Source organism: Xiphophorus maculatus, chromosome 2 (assembly GCF_002775205.1).
Source record: "Xiphophorus maculatus strain JP 163 A chromosome 2, X_maculatus-5.0-male, whole genome shotgun sequence".
Classification (NCBI taxonomy): domain Eukaryota; kingdom Metazoa; phylum Chordata; class Actinopteri; order Cyprinodontiformes; family Poeciliidae; genus Xiphophorus; species Xiphophorus maculatus.
In genome coordinates, this window is record NC_036444.1 from 26,819,381 (window position 1) to 26,844,007 (window position 24,627).

Sequence of the window (24,627 nt, forward strand, 5' to 3'; positions counted from 1 at the left end):
GAAAAAAAACAAAACGCAAAACTGTCGAAACAGGCTAAAACACACCGGCTCAGTGATGCCTTCGATTAATAACAGCTGGAACGTCGACCAAGGCATTTGCTCAATAATGGAAATTTGACAAAATGTAATGTCGGTAAATTGCTTGTTTAAAAAATGAGTCGCTGCGTCACGTCGCGGAAAAGTTGATCTGCAACACGATCTGATCGTGTTGCAGATCAACTTCACCGCTTCTCGCGGGTCCCTCAAAAATACAAACGTCTAAAGTTGCAACACGAAGTCTGAAAGAATCTTAAACGGTATTCATGAAGGCGAAGCGGGTCGACAGAGGCTCCACTTGTTCGTCACATTGTCGCACTCGAATCCTTCTGGACTCTGATCGGATCCCGAAGTTTTGTTCGAAACATCGCATCACCCGGAAGACGCGCGCCGGGTCTCCTTTCCTCAACAGGAGCTCCTCCGCCCGCTTTCCGTCACACCTACGGCCACTTTCACGCTGATTGAATGGAGACGAGAAGGGGAAAAAAAAAAAAAAAACCAAGCAAACCCCCCCCCCCCTAAAATCTGCTGGTCGTAATCTGGTGTGACGCCACTAATCCCAGCACCATAAAATCCCAGGTCCCTTCCACCTCTGGTCCACACGGACCGCCGCCGCTCTCCGCCTTCTCCTCCACATCTGCGTCAGGTAAGCTTCCTCTCCTCAGCGTCTTCATCCTCCTGCTGTAGATGTCAGGCAGAAATGCAAAACCTTTCCCTCTAATCTTTCAATTCCAGAGAAGAGCGTCATTCATCTTTGTTGGAAAAGTTTCATCGGCAGCTTTCAGTCATTCCTACAAGCTTTTCAGCGTTAAATCGTTTACAAAAATATATTTTTTAAAAACTTTCGATAAATGTAGTACTGAGATGTTGGCAAACCAAAAAAACAAAACAAAACAAAACAAAAAAAAAAACCAACTATATTTATGTCCACCGAGTTCAGCGTTAACCTGAAAAGGCCTGAAACCTCCGGACAAATCCTCCAGAAATAGGCGAGCGCCAAATATAGCTCAGTCAGGTTACCCTGAGAGCCGGGAGGATGGAAGAAAGGGGATTAATACGGAAGCACAGAGTGTTGATTGTTCTCTCATTTACAGGAATTCACTAAATCCCTGGTTTTCTGCAGGACGTGCAAAGCCGATCGGAAGAGCAGGAAGCATGGCTGTAGTCGTAAGTATTTTCCCACATTTACTCTGTTAAAGCTGCTTCTAAAGCTGTTTTTCTTCTTCTTCTTTTTTCTAAAATAACTCTTAACCCGCTTTAGGCAGAGTTTGTTACCCATCGATCAACACATCAGGGTCAGTTTTCTATTTTTATTTTTACATTTAAAAGATACCCTCCCCAAAAACAAGCTGGCAACAGGATATGACATCACATGAGGCAACTGATAACTGATTGGAGGCGTTTAGTAGCTTTCTGCCTTTTGATTTAATGGATCTTGTTCTGCGCCGGCCAGAGCCAAATATTGCAGCCGTACTTTGCCAAAAAAAAAAAAAAAGTCCCACATTTTTTGGGTTTCACCGGAAGGAACTTGTAAACCTGAAATAGATAGATAGATAGATAGATAGATAGATAGATAGATAGATAGATAGCATTTATTGTCATTGAACAGAATTCAACGAAATTTCCATTGCAGCTCCCGTGCAAAAGGTCAAATATATACAGTATAAATAAGCAAACACACAATAATAATAATAACAATATATACAACTAAATTAACTAAAGGCACTCAACCATCCAATGAAGTAGCAGCAGGTCCAATTATGGCAAAGTACAGATAATGTGACAGTGTGGGGATGGGGGATATGTATGTGTGACTGCGAGGTTATGATATGTGTGGGAGGGGGGGGCGGCAGGGAGTAATGGCTCTGACGGCTGTGGGGAAGAAACTGTTTCTCAGTCTATTTGTTGTAGTCCGTATATTCCTGTACCGCTTGCCTGATGGCAGCGGCACAAACAGTCTGTGGCCTGGGTGGCTGGAATCCATGGCTATGGATCCAGCTCTCTTCTTGACCCGGTCTGTGTAAATGGAGTCCAGGTCTGGGAGGGGGCATCCCACAATGCCTTGTGCTGTTCTCACCACCCGTGTCAGTTGTTTCCTCTCCAGTGCTGTGCAGCTACCATACCACGCAGTCATGTTGAGGCAGAGGATGCTCTCGATCATCGCCCTGTAAAAGTTCACGAGCAGCCGTGAGGAAAGTCCAGCCCGTCTCAGTTTCCTGAGGAAGAAGGAAGAAGAAATGCGATTGCATTTATTCGTCGTACAAGAGGCGGGAAAAAAAAAGCGCCTTGAATTTGGTCAGATGGAAAATATTAAACTGGAATATGAAATTGTTTCTACTAGCTTAACGTCCGAAGACGATTTGATTTCGTGATTTGCTTCGGCTTCCCCATCCGCGACGGCGTTCCTCGTCGCCTTGGAGTCAAAAACAAAACAAAACAAAAACAAAAAAACTCAAAAACTTCAGCGTCCACATTGAGATCGGCCGCGGTGTTTACTAATGAAAGCTGACCGGCTCGATTCTTGTGCTTTTGTGACGTCACTTCCGCCAAAACAAGCACAGGAGTTTCAGTTGGGGTGTTTTTTTCTTCAGCGAAAAAATTATTTGAAAAAAATTTTTTTTTAGATTATATCCTGTAGCTGGAAATCCACGCTTCATCAAAAAGATGTGTTTTTAGTGCGAGTGCACATTTGCTAGAGAAAGTGGGGGGGGGGGGGGGGGGGGGGGGGAATGCGCCACTGTATGTCATCTTTAAAATCTGGGGTCGAAATTAAAGGAGGGACGGAGCTGTGGCTGAACGACCAGCAGCTACTGGTTTCCTGGTTCACACGTCGTCCTCGCTGTGCATTTACAGGCTTTTCTGGACTCATGTGAGCAAGATTAATAAAAATCACACACACACACACACACTGAGCCCTATTGATTGTGGTCCAATGACACTGAAGAACAGGCTTTCCTACCCATGTGGATTAGATGTCTAAAGCTCAAACAGCAATAACCAGCACATGTGACAGAATTATATTGACATAGCAAAGCGTTTAGCTTCATCCAGAGCTCTGCACCGAGTTAAAGGTTTTATTTTAGGTCTTTGAGGATGCATTTGAAGACGTGTCTTCAAGTGTGAATCATTATACAAAGAAGAACTTCGGTGAATTTCAAATACAGGATTTTTTTTTTTTTTTTTTTTTTTTTTTTACCAAATCCACACCAGGTCAAAATTATACGTACAAGCTCAAATATGTCACATATCAACAAAACTGTGGTGATGGGAATCCATAAGTTAGCATATTAGGGCTGTTGTACATAGAAAAAAAAGAGGAGTAAATTTCCACCAAAACGCTCAAAATTTTGAGATTAATCTCAGAAATTCTCAAGAAAAACCATGGAAATTTCAGGCTTCAAAAGTCAAACAAGTTTCCAATGTTTTATTAGAAAATTTGATATTTCTGACTGAAATTTACTAGCTATCTACAACGGCACTAATCCTCCAATCGAGAACCGGTTTCTAGGAGTTAAATTCCTTAGAATCGTGAAGGCGCCTGCCCAGCCGCTGGTCTTGTCGGCTCCAAAACGTCCAGACGCATCTGTGTGATGGCGCGTCACACACGCTCCGTATTTTTGACTTGGAGAATATCTAAGATGGCGTCGCGGCAAAAGCACTCCGAGGCACGGTTACACTACAAAAATAAAAAATAAATAAATTATATGATATTATAAAAGTATCATTTTTAAAACATTGGTTATTTAAAAAAAAACAAAAACGAGCAACACACGGCTGCAACATGTGCAGAGCTTTAATAACGACTTAAGAATGAAATGCCTCCATTTCCACACCTCATTTACCTTTAGAAACATGAGCACAGTTGGGTGTTGCAACAGGGAAATGGTCTCCAACCTAAATCCGTTGAAAATGCACGGACTACATTTACAGGCTGAGCCCGTATGGAAAACCAGAATCTGCTAAATGAGCTCCACCGTTTCTGCGGTGGAACCGCTAGCCACTGGCTGAAGAGGATTAAAACCAAACACCAACAGGGGGTGTGTGGTGATTTTGGTGAGTGTGTGCAAATGTGAAGCAGAAAAAACGAAAGTTTTACCCTGACAATTACTTTATCACCGTAAAAAGTCTGTCTTTTGTGCAATAGAGAAATGAATATTTGACTGGATGCTCTGCAGCGGCAATAATTGTTCATTTAAACTGACAAACTGACTGAGCGACTTCTTCTTTCCCCTCAGAGTGGAACTTACCGCATGGTGTCGGAGGAGGAGCAGGCGCTCAGGGCCAAGCTGGAGCATCTCACCATCAAGGACCACGGCCCCGTGTTTGGACCCTGCGCCAGCCTGCCAGACCACACCAGGCAGAAGGTATCCAGACCTGCACTGTTGCCTCAATCCCCGTTCAACTCGATAGCTGAGCCATATTTTTACTTAATCACTGAAAGGAAAATGTTCCTAAGCAGGGTTTCGGCAGGTTTCACCAGCTCAAATTGAAGACGTTTTAAGGCCACTATGAATTAAATTTTAGACCCGCAACACCACAGAAAACAAAATAAGTAATATATGGCAGAGGTTGGCAACAGAAGTGAGCCAGGGGTTTAGACGAACGTTGTCCAGCCAGCTGATGGTAAATTTGCACTTACCAATGATTGGCTTATAAGGACTCGCTAGCTTTAGCATCTAGCTACCAGTACGTGCAACCATCTTGAGTCAAAGAACAAAAAAAAATTTCAAAGTTTTGCATAACAGTAAAGTCCTGCAAAAAGATGACTGTGTAGAATATACAAGTCCTGCCAAATCAAAATTTAAGACCAATTTATTGTAAACCCAATGAATTTAAGACATTTTAAGGCCTTAATGTTATTTAAGTAAATGTAAGACTTTTTTAATGATGCACAGGCACCCTGTTAAGTGTAATTTCCAGAATATTTGTCTGAGTTTAGGTCAAATCAAACCCATTTATTATAATTTTATCTTATAGCTAAAAATACAAACAACAAAACACCATAGCACTTCTTCCAGATCAAGGTGCTCCAATAACCTTTACAGCTCTGGACTTTTTCAGGGCCCTCTGGTCTGCTGGATTACAGCAGCAGTATAATTTTTAAAACATTGGTTATTAAAAAACAAACAAACAAGCAAACAAACCAAGTCCCTTCTGTTTCCCCGATGTGTTTAAACTCATCTAAGTGAACTGTTAGCTAAATGTCAGGTTTGGCTCCCCCTGCAGGCCAAAGATGAGCTGAACGAGACGGATGAGAAGCGCGTGTCGGCAGCGAAGGAGCTCCGAGGTATCATTAAGGAGAAGGCGGAGGCCGGAGATGACCTGGCCAAGGGGGTGCAGGACACCTTTGGGGAGAAACCAGACAGTCTGCTGGTCCGCTTTATCCGCGCCAGGAAGTACGACGTGCCCAGAGCCTTTGACCTCATGAAGGGTGAGGCAAACCAACAAGCTGAAAGGAGCTTCATTTGATTTGCCGACACGAGCGCAGCATACTACTGTAAAAATATTTAATGCATTAAAAACTCGGATTCTAAACCGAGTTTTTCATTTACGTTTCCCTTTAGCCACTTCAATTAGGAGATGCTGGATGTTTTTCAACATGGCCGCCATTTTTGAGCGATTTAAATCCGTTATTGCTGTAAAATGTTCCCCCTTTTCGTGACGTGGATGAACTTTATGTCGCATTGTACCTTTTATAGTCTTCCTATTCATACAACTTTAAATTAATATGTGGCAGAATCAGATGTCAAAAGTGAAGTTTCTCCGTTACAACCATTTTGAAAAATGTCCACCAGAAAAAGGAGACGTAGAATCAGTGAAATGGATCTGATTTTTTATGGTTCCAAACATATAGGCTCTGATTTGACTCCAAATACAAATAAATATAGCTGGCAATTTTAGAGCAAAAATAAATTTTGCACGACAACCGTGGTGGCCATTTTGAAAAATCCCCCCCAAAAAAAGATTAGTAAATGTGATTTCTATGGGTTCAGTTGTGACACCAGAAATATTCATCTGTGATTTTATTGGCAGACTCAGTTCAAAAATACATCTTTCCCAGATGACGTCCATCTTGAATTTTTTAGTGGCTAGCTTTTTTAAAAAAGCAAACCCCTGGGTGCATGAACATCTGTCCCCAGTTAGGTTCTTGTTGGTGAAATATCTAATTTTCTGCTGCACTGTACTAATTAATTTCTCCTACATACGAGTGCACTTTTAATCACATGAAATAAATCCATTTCATACTCCAAACATAAAATGAGACAGACACTTTCTAGTTCATTTTCCCAGCAGGGCCTGACTGACTCTTCCCCTTGGCTCTCCGTTCAGGATATGTCCGCTTCCGGAAGGATTACCCCGAGCTGTTTGAGAACTTGACCCCAGAGGCCGTGCGCAGCACCATCGAGGCCGGCTACCCCGGCATCCTCCACAGCAGAGACAAATACGGACGCGTGGTTCTGCTGTTCAACATCGAGAACTGGGACTACGAGGAGATCACCTTTGACGAGGTGGTACCCTGAAAGGACTAGTCAGGAGAAGCGTAACTCAGGGATTTTGAAGGTTTCACCAGCTCAAATTTAAGGCTTTTAAAGACCAGTATGAATTAAATTTAAGACCTGTTCCACGACATAAAGGTACACTGTAAAACCGCACATTTTATATAGTAGTGTCAAGACGAATGACAACGAATGTTTGCTTCTATCACTTACCCTTGATAGATGCAAGAAAGCTAGCTAGCTAGCAAGGGCATATTAGCTAGTTAGCAGTAGCTTCAAACCTACTCAAACGCTTGCCAGTCAGAAAAGTCCAGCGAGAAAAATAATTAGAATAATCCTGTCAGGACCAAATTTAAGACCTGTGATTAATGGGTTTAAGCCCAAGTATGTTTCTCAGAAAGAATTCAAGACATTATAAGGCCTTAACTATAGATGCATTAATTTAAGAGTTTTTAAGGATGCGTGAATACCATGGTGACTGGGAGCAGATTTGATGAGGCTCTCGTGGCAACCTCTTGTTCGTTCAGATTCTGCGCGCCTACTGCGTGATCCTTGAGAAGCTGCTGGAGAACGAGGAGACTCAGATCAACGGCTTCTGCATCATTGAAAACTTCAAGGGCTTCACCATGCAGCAGGCGTCAGGGATCAAACCCACCGAGCTCAAGAAGATGGTGGACATGTTGCAGGTAGGGTTGTAATCCAGCTTTGCTTTCGCCGAACTCTTTAAGGATCGGGTCGCCTCAACCGCGTTGCTCTTGGCGTCCCACCAGGACTCCTTCCCAGCCCGTTTCAAGGCCGTGCACTTCATCCACCAGCCCTGGTACTTCACCACCACTTACAACGTGGTGAAGCCCCTCATGAAGAGCAAGCTGCTAGAGAGAGTAAGTCACAACCATAACCTTCCACAAACTCTCTGTGCCAGTCTTTAATGGTTTCACATTACAGCCACAAAGGTCAGTGTGTTTACTCAGAGTGTTCACTGTGCAACACTGCAAAAACATAAAATCTTGCTAAGTGTTTTGGTCTATTTTCTAGTGCAAATATCTTAATAGACTGAAATAAGGCAAAACTAGCTTAGAAGGCACTTTTCAACAAGGTAGGAACGTGTTTTAAGTCAGCGATTCCTTAATATTGAGGAAAATATCGAATATAATCCACTGGCAGATTATTACACCATAGCAAGACATTTTTCCCATGTTAAAAGGAAACAATCTTCCAGTGGAACTAGTCCATTTTTCATTATCAATATTATGAAATTATTTACTTAAAGCTAGCTATTGTGTCTTGCTGAAACGTTACTGATGAGTTAGTGTTGTCTTATATCAAGTGTGCTACAATATTTACTTGTCCATTTACCATTAAATGGACAAAAAAAAATACTAGGTAAGATTTTGTGTTTTTGTATTGATTGATTACAGTTTTCTGGACGATAACAGATCTTTAAAAAGCCAACAAGAACCTAACTCGGGACAGATGTTCATATGTTCCCAGGGGTTTGATACTGGCCAATACCAATATCGATGTTGGCCAATTTTGGCCAGTATTGATATTTTTTTGTCTGGTGAAAAAATGATAATAGCCAAATATGTTGAGAGTCACTAAATTGGCAACATTTGGGGTGAATATTGTTAACCGCACACCTGGTGGGTGGATCTAATTTTCACACCTTTGCAGAGCTAGATCAAATCGGTTTGTCATGTAAATATCGGTTGATGTCCCAAAATGAAAGAATCGGAGGCCAATTTATCATCTGACCGATTTATCGCAGCACCCCTAGTAGATACAGTTGAGAAAATGGGGGTGAGTTTTGGAAAGTGAGTTTCACAGATCCTCTCCATCCAATCTGGCGGAGCTCAAGCAAAAAAAAAAGCACACAAGAGTCAGTCTTGAGTCAAGTACAGACTCATTTTTAATTGAATTTAAGAAATGCACCGAAGTTTGTTGATGAAACCTTAATAAGAAAAAAGCTAGATACGCTTCTAAATTATGTGCAAAGAGGCTCCAAGAACGGTTTCATATTGACTAGAGGTGCTTAAATGCTAGAAACGGCCGCCTCCAAACATCTTTTTGTCCACCATATGACGTTAATTTCACCATGTGAGTGGTTTCCTGCACAATCGTCCCTGACAGCCGCTCTGTTTGCTGTAGGTGTTCGTTCACGGAGACGAGCTGGAAAACTACTACAAGGAGTTTGACCCCGAAATTCTTCCGTCCGAGTTTGACGGAAAAGGTTCCAAGTACGACGGCAAGGCCACGGCGAGCAAGCTGTTCGACTAGTCGTCGTAGAAACCTGTCGCCCAGCAGTCTGACAGCTGTAATGCAGTGGAGAAAAAAATGTAACAGAATAATCCAGCTGTGTGGATGTAGGAAGAATAGTTATGAATGAAACATAGGAAAGTGTGTGAAAGGCTGACGAAGAATCCGTTTTCCAGATGTTCTGACAAAACCCAGTCCTACAGAAAGGGGGCGGTACCAAGCTTAAACCTTAGCTTTCTCTAACTCATGAATTTTGAGCAGAAATTACAAATGGTTTTGTAATTTAACAAATCTTTTACCCAAAACAGATGGCAATTTAAATTCACACGGAAACCTGATTGGAAAATGAATATTTCTTTCTGCATTAAAAGAGAAAATGTTGTCCACTTCCCACTGATTTCCCAACACAACATCTTAGAAGCTGAAAAAGAAAGTCCCATCAGGGATGATATTTCAAACACCATCGTTATGGCTGAATCGCCGTGGCAACTGGGTATATTTTAAACAGATTTCAGGAGTTTTAATGTTGTTTTACACACCAGATGATGAGACTCAAAGTATGACATGTCTGTCATTTTTTTCTTTAGATTCACTTTCAGAATAAAAGCAAGTTTTACCCGACACACCACCTTGTACTCCAGCAACAATGTCAATAAATGTACAATAAACTGTATATAAATATAACTTTTGGTCATTTTATTAAGAAATGTTGAGAACAAATCATGAATGACGAGATCTACAAAGCAGAGGGTTGATTAAACCTTTTTGTTACCCGTAGAGATTCATGTTTAACAAAGAAAAGAGACAAAAACGATTATTGATCAATAATAGAGGCATAAAAAAGCTGAATCATCTACTGACTTTCAGTAACACCCACCTCTTCATTTGAGCAGTATATAAAATCCACAATTGCACAAAATAATAAACATTTCTTAAAGGAACAACAGATTTTTCTTTTGAAAGAGGGGTTCTGTGAGAAGATCATAAGCAGTTAATATCTTACCTGTGGTTTAAAACTTTGGCATAAATACAGATGATTAGGTTCTGGAGGCTAAAACGTCTTCAGACAAAAATGTCAAGGTGGTTATTTTGAAAAGCACTTTATGAACCTTAAGTCTGTCTCCAGCTGCTTTTGGCAGAAGCTAATGATTGTTTAAATGAAAAACGAAAAGAGGGGATGGTGCCTCACTGATTATCCTTCTCAGTGAAATATGCTCAACAGATCATGTGAGATATTTCTAGACAGAAACTGAGAACGTTTTATTTGTTGGGACTTATATCCGACTGGAAGCACTACATGTTTCGCTCGGAGTTACAGTAGACTTATTTACCTCAGGTAAGATATTAATTACTCATACCTCTTCAGCAGAAGTTTACTTGAAAAATTCAGGACTTTTATTTAACAGCATAGTGAACAATTGATTTAAAAAAAAACAAAAAACTACATGAAAACTATTTCCAAATTCAAATCTTGCCACTGTTTCCGACATAATAATGTTACTGTGAGAAATTACGCAACTTGATGCTTTTGTTTCAAGCATTTTTAGCTAATGAGGGGAACGCTAAGCTAACCAGATTAAAAATAAACCTCCCAAACTATTTCAATTTTGCATTTATCTCTAATCCGAAGCGCTCCCTAAGCCACAATGCTTGTACTTGTAGCTTTTAACGGATCTTTAAGAGACCAGAAAACAAAAACAAAGCAGTGGGTCGATTGCATTGTTTTGTAGGATTAAAGTGAAAACTACAGTTAAATAAATTAAGGTGTTCTTGGAATGGTGAAAGTTGTGAAATGTCTGTGTTGCAAAAGACATGTTGGGTTAAAGTGCTTATATAGTACAGTACAGTCAGGATGTCCTAAAGATTGTACACAACAATTTAGGTTTAAAAGTAAAAAAAGAAAAAAGTGATCTGAGTAGTTTAGTCATGTTAGGGAAATTAGGACATCTGAAAACAGTGTAAACAATAAAACCAGTCCTGGTGGTTCTGATCGGAAACCCACAAGTTATCCAACAGGAACAAACGTTGGTCTCAATCTCTGAAAGGACTTTTCTACGTAAAACTTCACTGAATTTCAACGAATGCAAATATATTAGCATTCGTTAGTCGGTCTGATCAAGTGTTTTCATCGGCGTTAGTAACGAATAATTAGCTGATGCTCTGCAGAGTACGCAAACTGACCCAGCAGATCCGAAGGCCTCGGGACGACCGTGCTGCTGGTCAAGTCTTTGCGTGTCGGCGTCACCCGCTGAGGTTCAGTTTTAGTGCTGATGGGAGGTTAAGTTCGAGTTTCCGCTCCCCTGGCAGGCCTGCTGCTTCTTCTCCCAGTGGCAAATGGCGTCGGTGTACTCCACTATGACCTTGTCCATCCAGGTGAGGGGCTGTGGGAAAAGAACGGCCCCCTCGAAGAAGCCCATGTGGCCCCCGTGCTCAGTCAGGGTGAACATCACGTTGGGCATTTTCTCTAATGTACAAAACACAGAAAGAGAGCGAGGAAGGTCAAACCACATACAGTTCTGGTAAGATGCTAACTTCCACTTATCATGGTCACGAATGTCTGATTCATTTTGTGTTTTACAAATAATTATAGAACTTGGAATTTTTGATTATTTTTTTTAAGTTATGTATTTTCCAGGCACAAGGTGTCATAGCATAATCGAGTAACTATGCTAACTTCAGTTGTTTAAAAATATTATGTATGCATATATATCAAACATTACTTAAAGAAAATTGACTTCATAGTTTAACGCCTTGAAATTGAGCCTCTGTCTCTTTAAATAAAAAACCCCTTCTCTTTGTGAAGGTCCGCCTTCAGGAAGTCATGACAACATGGCTCGTCTATTAACCCTTTAAGGACATGTTGTCTCTTGTGAAAGATGAACTTGTACCAAACTCGTAGCCGAATTTTGACAAATTCATCTTTCCAACATCTAAAAACAGAATATTACTCCTTCGACTGATTTATTTTTAATTATGAGCATAAAGTTATAATATTAAAAGAATACAGTCATAAAATTACCAGAACAAAGTCGTATTCTGCTAATATTCTGACTATATTCTTGTAATTAAACAAATTTAATACCGAATTTTACAACTCACAGAAGGGTTGATTGAAATAATAACATATATTTTCTGTCATTAGTAATTTCTTTTTTAGAAAATAAATGTTCAAATTGTTAGAAAACTTTGAACGCCCCAGGCTCATTTTGGACCACTGTTATCAGCTACCTTCCACTTCCATCTGCTGTTCACAGTTCAACTAAGGTCTAACATAACATAATAAACAATAATAAAAGTTTAACACAGTAATTTGATCTGCTGCTAATGGAAAGTAGATATTAAGGCATCTCCAGTCTTACTTTAAGAAATGCATAAAACCAATCCTAGAGTAACCCAACCCTGCCAAACTGTCCTACTGTCTTATTAAATTAAGCTTTTGGACGTGCCTACTAAACACAAAGTGTCCTGTTGGAGTCTTATTTCATGTCAACTGGCCAAGCCCATTTTGCTTCTTATGTAACCTCTGTGATAAATAAATAGGGCATAACATGATGAACACAAAACTTACATCAAACTGGCTGCTAATTCTAAAAGAAAAGGTCTAAATATTATTAAAGTTGCGCGATTAACAACTATTGTTTTTAAATCTATTTTTGAATCAGGTTATCTGAAGCTTACAGTAGAGCAATATACTTATTTTCCTTAAAGTTTGCTTCTAACAGGAAGTGACGACGTCCTCTCAAAGGTAATGAAACAAAGGTTAACAGAGCATTAATCTTGAAATGCAAAAGACAAGAAAAAGAAGAAAAGGAGAAGTTTGTTAGCCAGAAAAATATATAATTTTTCCCCCATGTTTCCGCTGGTATTTTGACCATTAATGAGTTCCCTGTCACTGAGGTTAGAAGACCTTGCCATCAAATTAATCGTTAGCTCCAACCACAGATTCATGTCAGGCTGGGCCGTTTCACAAGTTAAGAGTACTTCCAGTTAGAACAAACATGTTGGTAAATAAATCAAACTTTAAATCTAAATCTCTCGGGGTATGATTAATTGTGGCCTAAACTGTATATGCCAGGTTATTGCTTCAGAAGTAATTCTGAAGAAAGCAAAGTTTAAGTAAGAAGAACCCAAATACTTGACAAATATAGCAATTCTGATAAGAGAGTATATGAAAAATGTTTGGTTTGTTGCAAGGTATAACAGTGAAACTGTCTTCAATTCATCTTTCTTTCATTTTATCAGGGATCGGGTTGCAGAGGCAGCAGTCCAAGAAGGGAGGCACAGCCTTCCCTCTCCCCAGCCACTTGGGTCAGCTCCTCCGGGGTAATCTTAAGGTGATCCCAGGCCAGCTGAGAGACTTAGTCCCTTATATAAAAGGCTCTACCTTCGGGTCTCCTCCTGGTGGGATGTGCCCAGAACACCCCGACCAGACAGGACCTCATCCCCGACCCAGAAAAAGCACTCCGCCCTCCTCTTGCAGAAGACCATGTCTCGGACTTGAAGGTACCAACTGTTCTAGTGAAGAGCTAGAGATAACAATCTAATGAAGTTGAGAAAAAGAATCACATCATCTGCAAAAGGTGACAATCTGAGGCCATCAAAACAGATCCTCTCAACACCTAAAAACTCTGTCCAAGAACATAAAATTGATCACAAAGGGCAAAGAGTCCAACTCTCACTACAGGCAATACAGACCAAGTTCTGACGGGTTGTACAGGAACCTAACGGCCTGCATCAAGGGTCTGGTACCGCATGCTATAGTACTCTTAGTCCATTTATGAACAAATCTGGTCTTTCTTCCAAACTTTTGGCCTATACTCTATATTTTCTGTGACAATGAAAGCCTTTGACAAAGACAATTTGACTTCACAGCACCATAGAGAAGTGTTTCCGAGCCCTGGTCCCTCTAGGCACACTGCCCTTTAAGTGTTTTCCTGCTTCTGCACAACTGATTCCAATTGTTGGGCGATTAACAAGTTTTTTGCTGAAGTGCATTCCTCTGAATTAAATCCAAATCAAATCAAATTTTATTTGTATAGCACATTTCAGCAGCAAGGCATTTCAAAGTGCTTTGCATCATATCAAACACAGAAACACAAAGCAATATAGAATCAATAATCAAAACACGACATTAAGTCAGGTTCCATCAATAAATTTGTAATTGATTACGTTTCAAATACAATCCTAAACAGGTGGGTTTTTAGTCGAGTTTGCATCCATAGAAGGTTTACCTGTTACACTCCTACTGTGTTATATGGAACAAAATACCTGTTGCTATTTTTGTTCCCACTCACGCTCACAATCACAAAGTTTAAAACGATGTAGACAGCATTTTAATGGGCTTCTGGCACGAGGCTCCGTACACCTCTTTCACGGAATTTCGCTCTGGGACTCCGTCGTCCCTCACGGATTTTTGTGCAATTTCAACATAGAATCAACAATCAAAACACAGCATTAAGTCAAGTTCCATCATTAAATTTGTAACTGATTACGTTTCAAATAGAATCCTAAACAGGTGGGTTTTTAGTTGAGATTTAAAGGAAGTCAGTGTTTCAGCTGTTTTACAGTTTTCTGGAAGTTTGTTCCAAATTTGTGGTGCATAGATGCTGAAAGCTGCTTCTCCTCGTTTGGTTCTGGGGATGCAGAGCAGAACCAGAACCGGAAGACCTGAGAGGTCTGGAAGGTTGATACAACAACAGCAGATCTTTAATGTATTGTGGTGCTAAGCCGTTCAGTGATTTATAAACTAACAACAGTATTTTAAAGTCTATTCTTTGAGCTACAGGGAGCCAGTGGGGGGACTTTAAAACTGGTGTTATGTGCTCTATCTTCCTGGTTTTAGTGAGAATGCCAGCAGCAGCATTCTGGATCAGCTGCAGCTGTTTGACTGATTTGTTGGACAGACCTGTGAAGACGCTGTAGCAATAATCAATATGACTGAAGATAAACACATGAATTAGTTTCTCTAGATCTGGCTGAGACATTAGTCCTTTAATCTGGAAATGTTCTTCAGGTGATAGAAGGCCGACTTTGTAACTGTCTTTATGTGGCTCTGGAGGTTCAGGTCAGAGTCCATCACTACTCCCAGGTTTCGGGCTGATCGCTGGTTTTCAGTTGTAATAACTGAAGCTGTGCAATTAGGTGCTTTAAAGCAGGGAAACATCTAAAACATGCAATGTACCTTGAGGAACAGGGTTGGCAAACACTGCCATTGAAAATGTCACTCTTCAAGTAAATAACTACCAGTACAGTTCAAAACTGCACAAACGGGATGAGTGATTACATAAATATGACTTACTGAATGACAGTGCACTGTATTTTTCATGACTGCCATGCTTACAGTAATCAGTAAATGCTCTTTCTGACCTTCGTTGTCTCACTTTGGTTTTCTGGATAAGCATTTCCAAGCATGTCATTAAAGCTGCCTCCGTCTTGTCTGCCCAACAATAAATAATTAAGGTTCCCAACCTTTCAGAGTGGAGGGTATGGTTAAAAGTGCTCAGTGAAGTAAGCAGCGACTGAATCCAGTTTCCGTAGAGAAGTAAACCACGGGCTCTTTGCCCTTCTGTTACTCTAAACACCTCGGGTTCATTTCCTGCCCGACACAGTTTACCTTCACATTTGATAACCGATTTTCTGCAGAACGTTCTGCAAAAACCAAACGAGTTACGAATATCTAATGCCTTGCCAAATTATTTGCATCACTTCCACATTTTGCCATCCAATTTTTCATGGATCTTGAGTTATTTTGCAAAGAAAAGTGACAACAAGTTCAGGATCTTCAATACCTCTTTGAAGAATCTAAATTAATGAGTTACAGCAACATTTAAATTCCCTTTTGGATTAATAAAATATTTTTGAATTTGAATTGAATTGAATTAGACGTTCAAAACTGGTACACAAAAGACTTTGGGTGTAAGACATTATGGACTCAGAATATTAATACTTTTGGATCACACTGCTTAATGCTGCAGTTTTGTCCAGAAATCTGCAGTGAAGTCATTGTTTCATGAAAAATGTGACTCATACATGATGTTGGAGCATCTTAGATCCAGAACTCGAAGAAAACTCCAGATAGAAAAGGACCTATACTGAAGAGCTCACGTCTCCGTGTAAAACAGATGAAGTTTAGAATTTCACTCCTCGTTGTCAAACTTATGACACGCTTATGATTTAGCGGCACGCGGCATCCACTGCATGTCAATCCCCGATACAAGACAAGGCAGTACGTGCCGGCCAGGGAGACGCGCACAGACCCACACAGTGCTCTATATATAATCCAGCAGCCAAGGTGGATCACATGTCTCTGAAAAATTCAACAAGACTCCCTCGGCAGAGCGGCGTTAAGGAGAACGATGCGGCAAAACTTTATCAACACTTAAGACAATATGATGTGTGTCCAACGGCAAAGTAAGGACGCTTGTTCACTCTATGCTGGACAAGTTATTGTCTTTAGTAAGCGGATGGAGAGTTGAGCGAAAAAAGACCAAGTCCTGCCAAAAAATCTGAAATTTTATCAATTGGAGGAAATTCAGTCTGTATCTTTTACTTGGCAGTTAAAAAACATTAAATGCTAAGTAACCGCCGGCATGACCGTTTCCTGTTTTATCCATAGTCTTCATTCCAAGCCAGTATTTGTTTGTTTGTTGTTTTTTTTTAAAGCAGTTATGAGGCACAGTGGCGAAACCTGAAGCTGCTGCCGCACAAGTTACTCAACGGCTTGTTGCTAGGTAACCAAAACTAAGACTGAATGAGTGAGTTGATGCCACCAACTTTTGATAGCTCATCGTGAGAGGCTGAGTGGCTAAAGCTTTTCCTCTACCTACACGCCCCAGAATGCCATGCGGTTCCGGATCGGAGTTCAGTGAAATTACTGAACTTTCTATCAGACAAATTTTCTATTGGTATTGATGACGTTTCTATAGTGATACATTGTTATTCATTTATTGTCCAGCCCTAGAGTGTGGAATACCAAATAAGAGGAAGATCAAAGTCTATGCTTTTTTTTGTCCTATGCAACCTCATGTGCATAGGAACTACATGAGGGTTTGTTCTGAATTGACCACTAACCTGCAAGCCTGTATGGTATAGCCAGAAGTGACCGATGAACTAGTGGATCATCAGAGGAGTTGACCAGAAGGAGTGGTACAGACACCTGGAAGCAAGTTTCATACTCGGTTAACTCCTGCTAGCTTAGTTTCAGTAGCATTCATTCAAACATTTATCCTGCAGAAACCAAATCAGACATGTGTCTCTAACAACTCTACAATAGTTAATCAACAGGAACAACGTTCAATAAAAGCACTGATGACACATAGTAGAGATTTTACTACAGATATTTCAGACTCACGTTGTGGATGTAGTGCACACAGCTCTCCTTCTCGTAGTACTCCCTTAAGGAGTTGTAGCCGTGGAATTTTCTGTAGTGTGATAACATCAGAGATAAAGCGTTTGGAACACATTTGCATCTGTGTCGACTTTTTAATCCCAACAACATTTCACCTCATGATGTTGTCATCTATCTGCATCAGAGACGTGGCTGCGCACAGTTTGTTGAGGTCTGCATCTCCAATGTTGCTGGAGGTCATGTTCAACAAGCTCCCCCTGGGAACCGAGATCAGCGTGGAGAAAACTTAGAGCATTAAGCCGACTAAATGACGTCAGCGACCACATTAACACGTCTCGATCTTCTCACCTCTAGCTGTAAGGCATAGTGGTTTCCGATTAGGTGTGCATCTGAAACTAGTAATTTGTCCATGAAAAAGTGTCTAACCTGTGTGACAGGATGAGCTTCTTCATGTTGCCCGCCAGCACAAAGTTGTAAAGCCTCCGACACTGGTCCCACTGAAGGAATGTTTCCTGTGCCCTAAAGACACAGAAGACACACAATACTACACCGCATGAGGAAAATTCCTTCTTACAGTGTATTACCCTTAAACTTTCTCACATTTTGTCACGTTACAACCACAGACTACCGAGTTCATTACAATTAACTAAAACTAATGAAATAACGAAAACTGAAATTGAGAAAACATTTAAACTGAAGTAATACAAATGTAAACTGGAACTATATTGTACGTTTATAAAACTAACTAAAACATACTGAAATTGTAGATATAACTTCCTTTGTTTTTGTCTTTAGGAATCTATTTATTAGCCTTTTGACCTGATGTGAAATAATTTTTTTTTTGTCCCCCACCTCAAACAAGCAGTTTACGTCAGCTGTCGGTAAATTATGCCACTCCATACTGCTCTTGGTGGCACTTGCGCTAGTCCGTAAAATGGTGACCGCAAAATTTGAGGTAAAAGAGGCACTCGGTTGTTCAACAATAATTGAAAAATTTTTTTGAAAATGGCGTCTTCAGTTGAGTATTCATTACCCTAAAAACTAAGTAAAGGGGGCGTGCCGTGGTGGCGGAGGGGTTAGCACGACCCACATTGAGAGGCAACGTGGCCTCGACGCGGCTGTCGCGGGTTCAACTCCCGGACCCGATGACGTTTACCGCATGTCTTCCCCCCTTTCCTGTCAGCCTACTTTGAGAAAGGGACACTAGAACCCACAAAAAGACCCCTTGCGGGGTGATAAAAAACAAACAAAAAAAAAAAACTAAGTAAAACTAACTGAATAAGGCAAAAAGTCAGGACGAAAATAAACTAGAAAGTGTGCACTTCCTATGAAAATGCAAGTGTGAATTCTCAATGCTGAACGCTTTTGGTAAAAATGGCAAAAGCGTTAGAAGCCGACCTGAGGCATGAACTGTGAAACGCGACATTTTATATTGCAATCCTCAATTCTGCCACAGGATGTAGCTGTTTCCCCCATTTCTATGGGGTGAAATATTCATAAAAAGCTGAATATTATATAAAGTATGAAGGTTATGAATACCAGGAGATATAGCAGGCGTTAGGAGAGCTGAATAGTATAAAAGTTGAATGGTTAGAATAGCACAAAGTATGCAGGAGAAGAAGCACGGCGAAAAAGAGCAACCAGAATAATAATAATAATTTTAAAAAAGTGAAACTCGATATATATTTTGGGCTTTTTAACATAAAGCCCAAAACTATAATAAACCAGCGAACATATAATTGGGATGTAGTGTGATGTGAGTCCCATTGACTGACCTGAGGGCGCTGTATCCCTGGCAGACGCTGACGCAGCACAACACCTGCTCCTGGTTGGATCGATTTTCTCCCAGGAACTTACACGCTATGTTCCCACCCAGACTGAAGCCCACCACCACCAGCTGCGTTTGGGGGAAAGCACGCTTGATGTAGGCCACCATGGCCCCAAACTCCCAAGTGCACCCTAAATATATATATTACAAAAACAAACAAAACAAAACATGCTTTTCTGAATATATGGCACATTAAGAAATGAGGTTTTACATTAGAACGTGTAAACCCATTGGGAATGAATCTGTTTCTCTAGTGCAATCGCCTCGCAGTGCAGCATGTTGTTAGCCCTACTTACCGTAGGTAAACATGCGCGGCGAGGTGAGCTCCATGTCAGGAAGAGCTCCCAGATGGTTGAGGACGGCGCAGCGGTAACCCTGCCGCTGGGAGTAATCCACAAAGGTTCGAATGTAGTTCTTCTCGCTATGGTTACCAATCCCAGGGCAGATTACCATGGTAACATCGTCTGACATGCAAACAAAGAAAGCAAGTGAAAACATCTAACTGGAGTCATGAGTGTCAAAGTGAACAGCGTGCGTGTGAGTTGATGAATCCTCCCCTCATGGGAGTTCAGCAGAGTTGATGAAGAACTCGTGCGCTCTTTCAGCCAGACGTACAAACCCGGCAGGCAAAAGTCGGGACTAAAGAGAGAAAACACTGACTGCTGCAAAAGTTTTTCAGAAACTACAGAAAAAGTTAAAAAGTTGGACAAGAAAACAAGAAGTTAACGGTCCAATTTCTCCCTCAAAGGCGGTTTAAGTAACATAATGTTTTGAATGACTTTTTAAAATATCTTTATTATTGGTTTTTAACTACTTATGTCAGTTTCTCATTCCTTCAGTAACCAAAATGGATTTGTTTGCAATGGCAAGGTGTCAACATTTAGCCCTCCATACTTATAAACATCTCTGAAAAAAACACTTCCGACAGTCAGTGAGGGATTTTTGATATGTGCTGTATGGGCAGTTGCCCAGGGGGGCATCAGACAGGCGAGGGGCACTCAAAAATTAGAAAACAAAATATATCTTATCTGTCAGTTGTCCCCTGAACAAGTTTGCTACTGATTGTATGCGTCAGTACAATCAGATGTATACAATCATTGTATTGTATGCATGATTGTATGCACAAGGAACCATAGTATTCCACTACCACGGTTTTAGAATAATTTCCACTTATTTGTTAAATTACCTGCTTTTTGCTACAAATCAGATAATTGTTTGTATTCTAACTGGTAGGTGTGCAGCAGAAGGAGGGGCTTCCTGCAAGAATGACTGTTGTTAGTTATAAAAACAGTGTGATTCATGTTGATGCTCTTATTTTGCATTAGGGCCATTGCAACTATATTTGTATATAAAACAGAAGAGTAAATTTCCACTGAAAATCTCCAAAATATTTCGATTAATCTTAGACATTTTCAAGAGAAAACTTGAAAATTTCTGACTTTGAAAAGTTTCAAATGTTCTAGAAAAATCTCAGAAATTTTGAGATTAATCTAAGAAATGTTCTAGAAACAAACTTAGAAATATCTGACCTTAAAAAGTTTAACTCTGATATCTCAGAAATTTTCTAGAAAAAACATGGAAAGTTCTCTGTTTCCAAAGTCAAAAATGTTCGACTTTTGGAAAATTTCTGAGTTTGAAAAATTTACATTTTTCCCTTTTGAAATTCCAATATTATTTTTGTTTCCGATATTTTTCTAGAAGGTTTCTGAGATCAGTCTCTAAATTTCTGAGTTTTTTGACCAAGTTTACCACTTCTTTTTTTTTCTATAGCCCTAATACGCCATCACAGAGAAGTAAGCTAGCGATATTTGGGGGGAAAAAAGTTCAACGACAAACGTTAATTTCGTAGTATTTCAGAAATGTCTAACATGCCATGTTCGTGGTAAGCTTGATTTTGTTTGTCCAATCAGACGCGGCAGATTGGACAATCGCCCAGTGTTTTCTGGGAATCGCCTAGTTTTTTCTGTTTGTCTAATCAGGTGTGTCCAGTGAGAAACATCCTCCTTTAGAAACGCCTACGTTGTCTGCAGACTCGCTAATCACTGAAGTCATTTTTCTACCGACCTCCTGTGCTGTGCTTTCCTAGAGCTTCAAAGAGGTCAAAGGTGGCTGTGGCTCCATCCTGCATTGGGAGGAATTTGCGAAGCCCGCAGGGTGTTGGAGTGTTGACGCGCCCCATCTTGCCGTACAGAGCCGTCTGGAGGTGACCGCTCTTTCCCCAAAGCAAAGGAGGAATGTACCTGAAGGAAGTCACAAGCTCTATATTATAAAAATCATCCGGGTTCGGGGTTTTAGCGAATAAATCTGAAAAATCTCTCTAAAGCTCACTGTTTGGACAGCATCGGGCAGGACTTGAGCAGGTAGCGGCAGAGCAGCGTGTCCTGGCTGATGACCTGCGGGGCCGCGGTTGGGCTCGTCAGGTTGAGACAGCGCATGACGACGTAGAGGACGGCGGCCACCGCGGCCAGCTTCATGCCGTCAAACATGGCCGGCAGCTCAGAGCCAAAGGTCTGCATGTCGCTGTCCTCCAGCATCATCATTGTGAGAATTGTAGACCTGCAGGTTATGAGCGTAAAACAAAAATAAAAAACACGCAGAAGTATGTCGATTTCTTGAACTTTGACGTATTTTATTGCAATAGACCAACTAAATGTAAAGTTTACTTATTTCTTGCACCTGAGACCTTCATAGAAAACCCACATTTATGCAAAGATTACACTCCACTTACTAAAACGGGGCTCAGTAAAAAATTCTGATCTGTGAAAAATTTTGAAAACTTATATTCTTTTCCTTCCACCTCACTATTAACCCTGTTTTGAGTCGGTATGTCACATAAAATAGTAATAAAATACACTGGAGACTCTAATTACTCTCAAAGAATAAGGATGGTATTACAAGAGCAAGTTAGCATATTTCTAGAAGGCCATTTATACATATCTATGTCAGAAGTATAAAGAAAAATTCAAAGATTTTTGTTTCTTTCCTCAACTCTTTCCTTTAAAACACTTACAAGGCTTCTGACAAAATTTTAGGCTTTAAGCACAAATGTTGAGTTTGTCTTTTGGACACTTTTTATCTCAATTTTCTGTGTTCAAAACATTTTCTATATATAAAGATAGAAAAAGTATAATAACATGTTTTATTTTATTGTCTGAAAATGACAAACACAAGGGAACGGTGCTTCGGAGGAAACAAGCAAATCAGTTTTTGAGAAATGCTGATATATTTTTTGGTTTAACAATAAAAAATTATGTTTTTAGAAAGAGTAACATTAGCTAATCTGTAGAAAATAGTGTTCACAAACTTTATAGACTATAATGTTAAACAACCAACTATTTAAAAGCATCTGTTTTATACTTATCCTACTCCATACAGGGCTGTAACAATGACATTTCTCATTGACACAAAGCGCTGCCTTTGAGCGAAACGACTGGATTCCATTTTGTAGTGATTAAAAAAAAAGTCTGCACACCCCTGGTAAAATTTATGAGATGTAAAAATAAACAAACAAGACTTTTATTGTAATATATTCAAATATGTTACATATCTCACAATTCCACAACAAAATGTACAAACTGTACAACATATTTTTTTTAAAAATAACTAAATAAAGCCGGTCAAGAGGCAAACAGCAACACTGAAAGACTTTCAGGAATTTCTGATTGATACCGACTGGGTTCTACAGGTTGCAGCGACATTCTGTGTTCTGCAAGACAAAAGCTTTTTCTTCACAAGAAAACATCCAGACGTGACTAAAACCACCTGGTGGTGGCAGCATAATGATTAATTAGGACTTATGAACACCTCTAATTAATTTCCAGGCAGTTTTGGCCTTAAATTTCCAGAAGTCTTCTAGAGATGTGAAGATGAATGAGTTCATTTTTAAAAAAAATTACTACTGTGAGTTGATGTATAAAGTCAAAAATAAAGAAAAGAATGGCTTCACCAGAGAGAACTCAAAGATTTGGAAAAGCCTGGGATGCTCACAGACTTTTACCAAAGAAAGCTTAATGCTGAATTTGAATGAAAATGTACTTTAACAATTATATATTTTTAAATTCATTTGTTTTTTTGGTTTTTTTTAAGATGTTGCATTGGAATAAATATGCCTATTTTCAGCTGAAAAGTGTGGTGAAATGATTTATTTTGGTCTCATTTCTTTACGTCACAAAAACATGATACTGTTTAGATACCAGTGCATATATAAGGACTTCAAAAAGGTTGTTTATTTTATTAAACACTTATGAATCTTTAAAACAAGATTGGAGAAACTGTTCAAAAACAAAGGTTTTACACTAATTTACGTTTCTCCATACTTATAATAACATTTTTAAGCACTTTTCTATACTTTCCAGTATCTTAACTGAACATCTGAATGTCCAAATAATAAATCCTTCCAAAAAAAAGCCATAGAAGAAACTCATGCCCAGACTATTACATATGTTTTACATACAAAGTGTATTAAACAGGAATGTAGTGATAGCACAAACTGCCTCCAAATCTAACCCAGTCTATACATTGAGTCTACCTTTTAAAGCATTACTATTATTTTTAATATATCTCCTAATATTTATAGCATAAATATGATTTACTATTATAATTTCTGGGGGGGGTCATATTTAATTTATAAAGAGAAATGACTGGTGACTCCCAGAGGAGTCCCGACCCTTATTTTGGGAACCACTGGCACAGTATTACAACTTCAGCTACATATAAATAAACTTCGCCTAATTAGTTTCCTTTTATAACTTCTGTACAGCTCTAAATACATTTCTCACAATATAATTACAAATTATATGGATTTAGTATTTCTTTAGTCCGTAAATAATCAACGACGAAGTTCAAGCGAGGGATTTAAATGACTGTTAAGCAAGACTTTTGACTCACCTTTCTGTCCGAGCAGGGATAATACAAAACAGTGAATTTTACTTGACAGCTGGTAGGGAAAACACAAAATAAAGGCAACTTTAGATAGTGATACACTAAGAAAAACGTTTACTAACAGAGAAAACACAAATTGACCCAAAACGTACATCCAGAAGGCGTGACGGGAGCCCGAGCGGCCAGCCTCAACAGGTTCCTCGCTCTCCGTCTGTCTTCTGCTCCAGGTAAACCTCTTCCTGTGAGGGGCAGGAGAGAAACCGTGTTCCCAAGAGTCCAAAAAGCCGACGCTGACGTCAAAACTTGAAACCCAGCAGTTTTCTAAAGTTTAGAAAACGGACACTTCCGGACTTACCATAGCGTTTAAGAGTCTGTGAGAGTTGTAGCCTGAGTCACGGACTCGCTAGCAGCTCCGTCTCCACTTCACACGGTGGAGAAACTGACCAGCCGAGTCGCGAGCTCAAGATGCCTTCAGGCTCCCTTAATAAAGCTCCGACATTAGGCTTTTAGTTCTCCCACAACACTAGAGACGTGGATTTCTACAACACATTTAGTCGGATGTTGCGCCATTCGCTCTCAAATCACGTAGGTGTTATATGTTTATTCGCCCCTTCCGTATGGAGTAAATGTCCGATTTCTGTGGAGTTAGCTATCCCTCCAGATACACCAGCACGTCCAACAACCCCAAAACCGCAAAAGGCACCACAGCAGACAGCGATACTTCCTACTGAATCGTACCTCAATTTACAGTAACTTCCCTTCCCCGATTCATTGGTCAGACA

General features: G+C 40.0%; 2 protein-coding genes across 4 annotated transcripts; one reads left to right on the top strand and one right to left on the bottom strand.

Moving 5' to 3' along the window:
• Positions 1–541: 541 nt before the first annotated feature.
• Positions 542–9,473, top strand: rlbp1 (retinaldehyde binding protein 1). Of its 3 annotated transcripts, none has more exons than XM_023348421.1 (8): positions 542–682; positions 1,160–1,203; positions 4,272–4,400; positions 5,263–5,467; positions 6,367–6,545; positions 7,061–7,219; positions 7,304–7,414; positions 8,682–9,473. In XM_023348421.1, the coding sequence occupies exons 2-8, from the start codon at positions 1,192–1,194 to the stop codon at positions 8,808–8,810; spliced, it is 924 nt and encodes a 307-aa protein (XP_023204189.1). In that variant the 5' UTR covers positions 542–682; positions 1,160–1,191; the 3' UTR covers positions 8,811–9,473. The 3 variants fall into 3 exon arrangements, with proteins under 3 accessions (XP_023204189.1, XP_023204185.1, XP_005807505.1); XM_023348417.1 differs by having other exon boundaries at positions 543–682; positions 1,131–1,203; XM_005807448.2 differs by lacking the exon at positions 542–682 and having other exon boundaries at positions 717–1,203.
• LOC102228643 (monoacylglycerol lipase ABHD2-B) lies at positions 9,461–24,627 on the bottom strand. Its single transcript, XM_005807467.3, has 12 exons — positions 24,201–24,627; positions 23,998–24,084; positions 23,852–23,900; positions 21,293–21,520; positions 21,029–21,204; positions 19,261–19,428; positions 18,912–19,095; positions 17,563–17,655; positions 17,292–17,393; positions 17,140–17,209; positions 16,860–16,944; positions 9,461–11,253 (listed from the first exon to the last, which is right to left on the bottom strand). Exons 4-12 carry the CDS (start codon positions 21,502–21,504, stop codon positions 11,051–11,053), a joined length of 1,293 nt encoding a protein of 430 aa, XP_005807524.2. The 5' UTR covers positions 21,505–21,520; positions 23,852–23,900; positions 23,998–24,084; positions 24,201–24,627; the 3' UTR covers positions 9,461–11,050.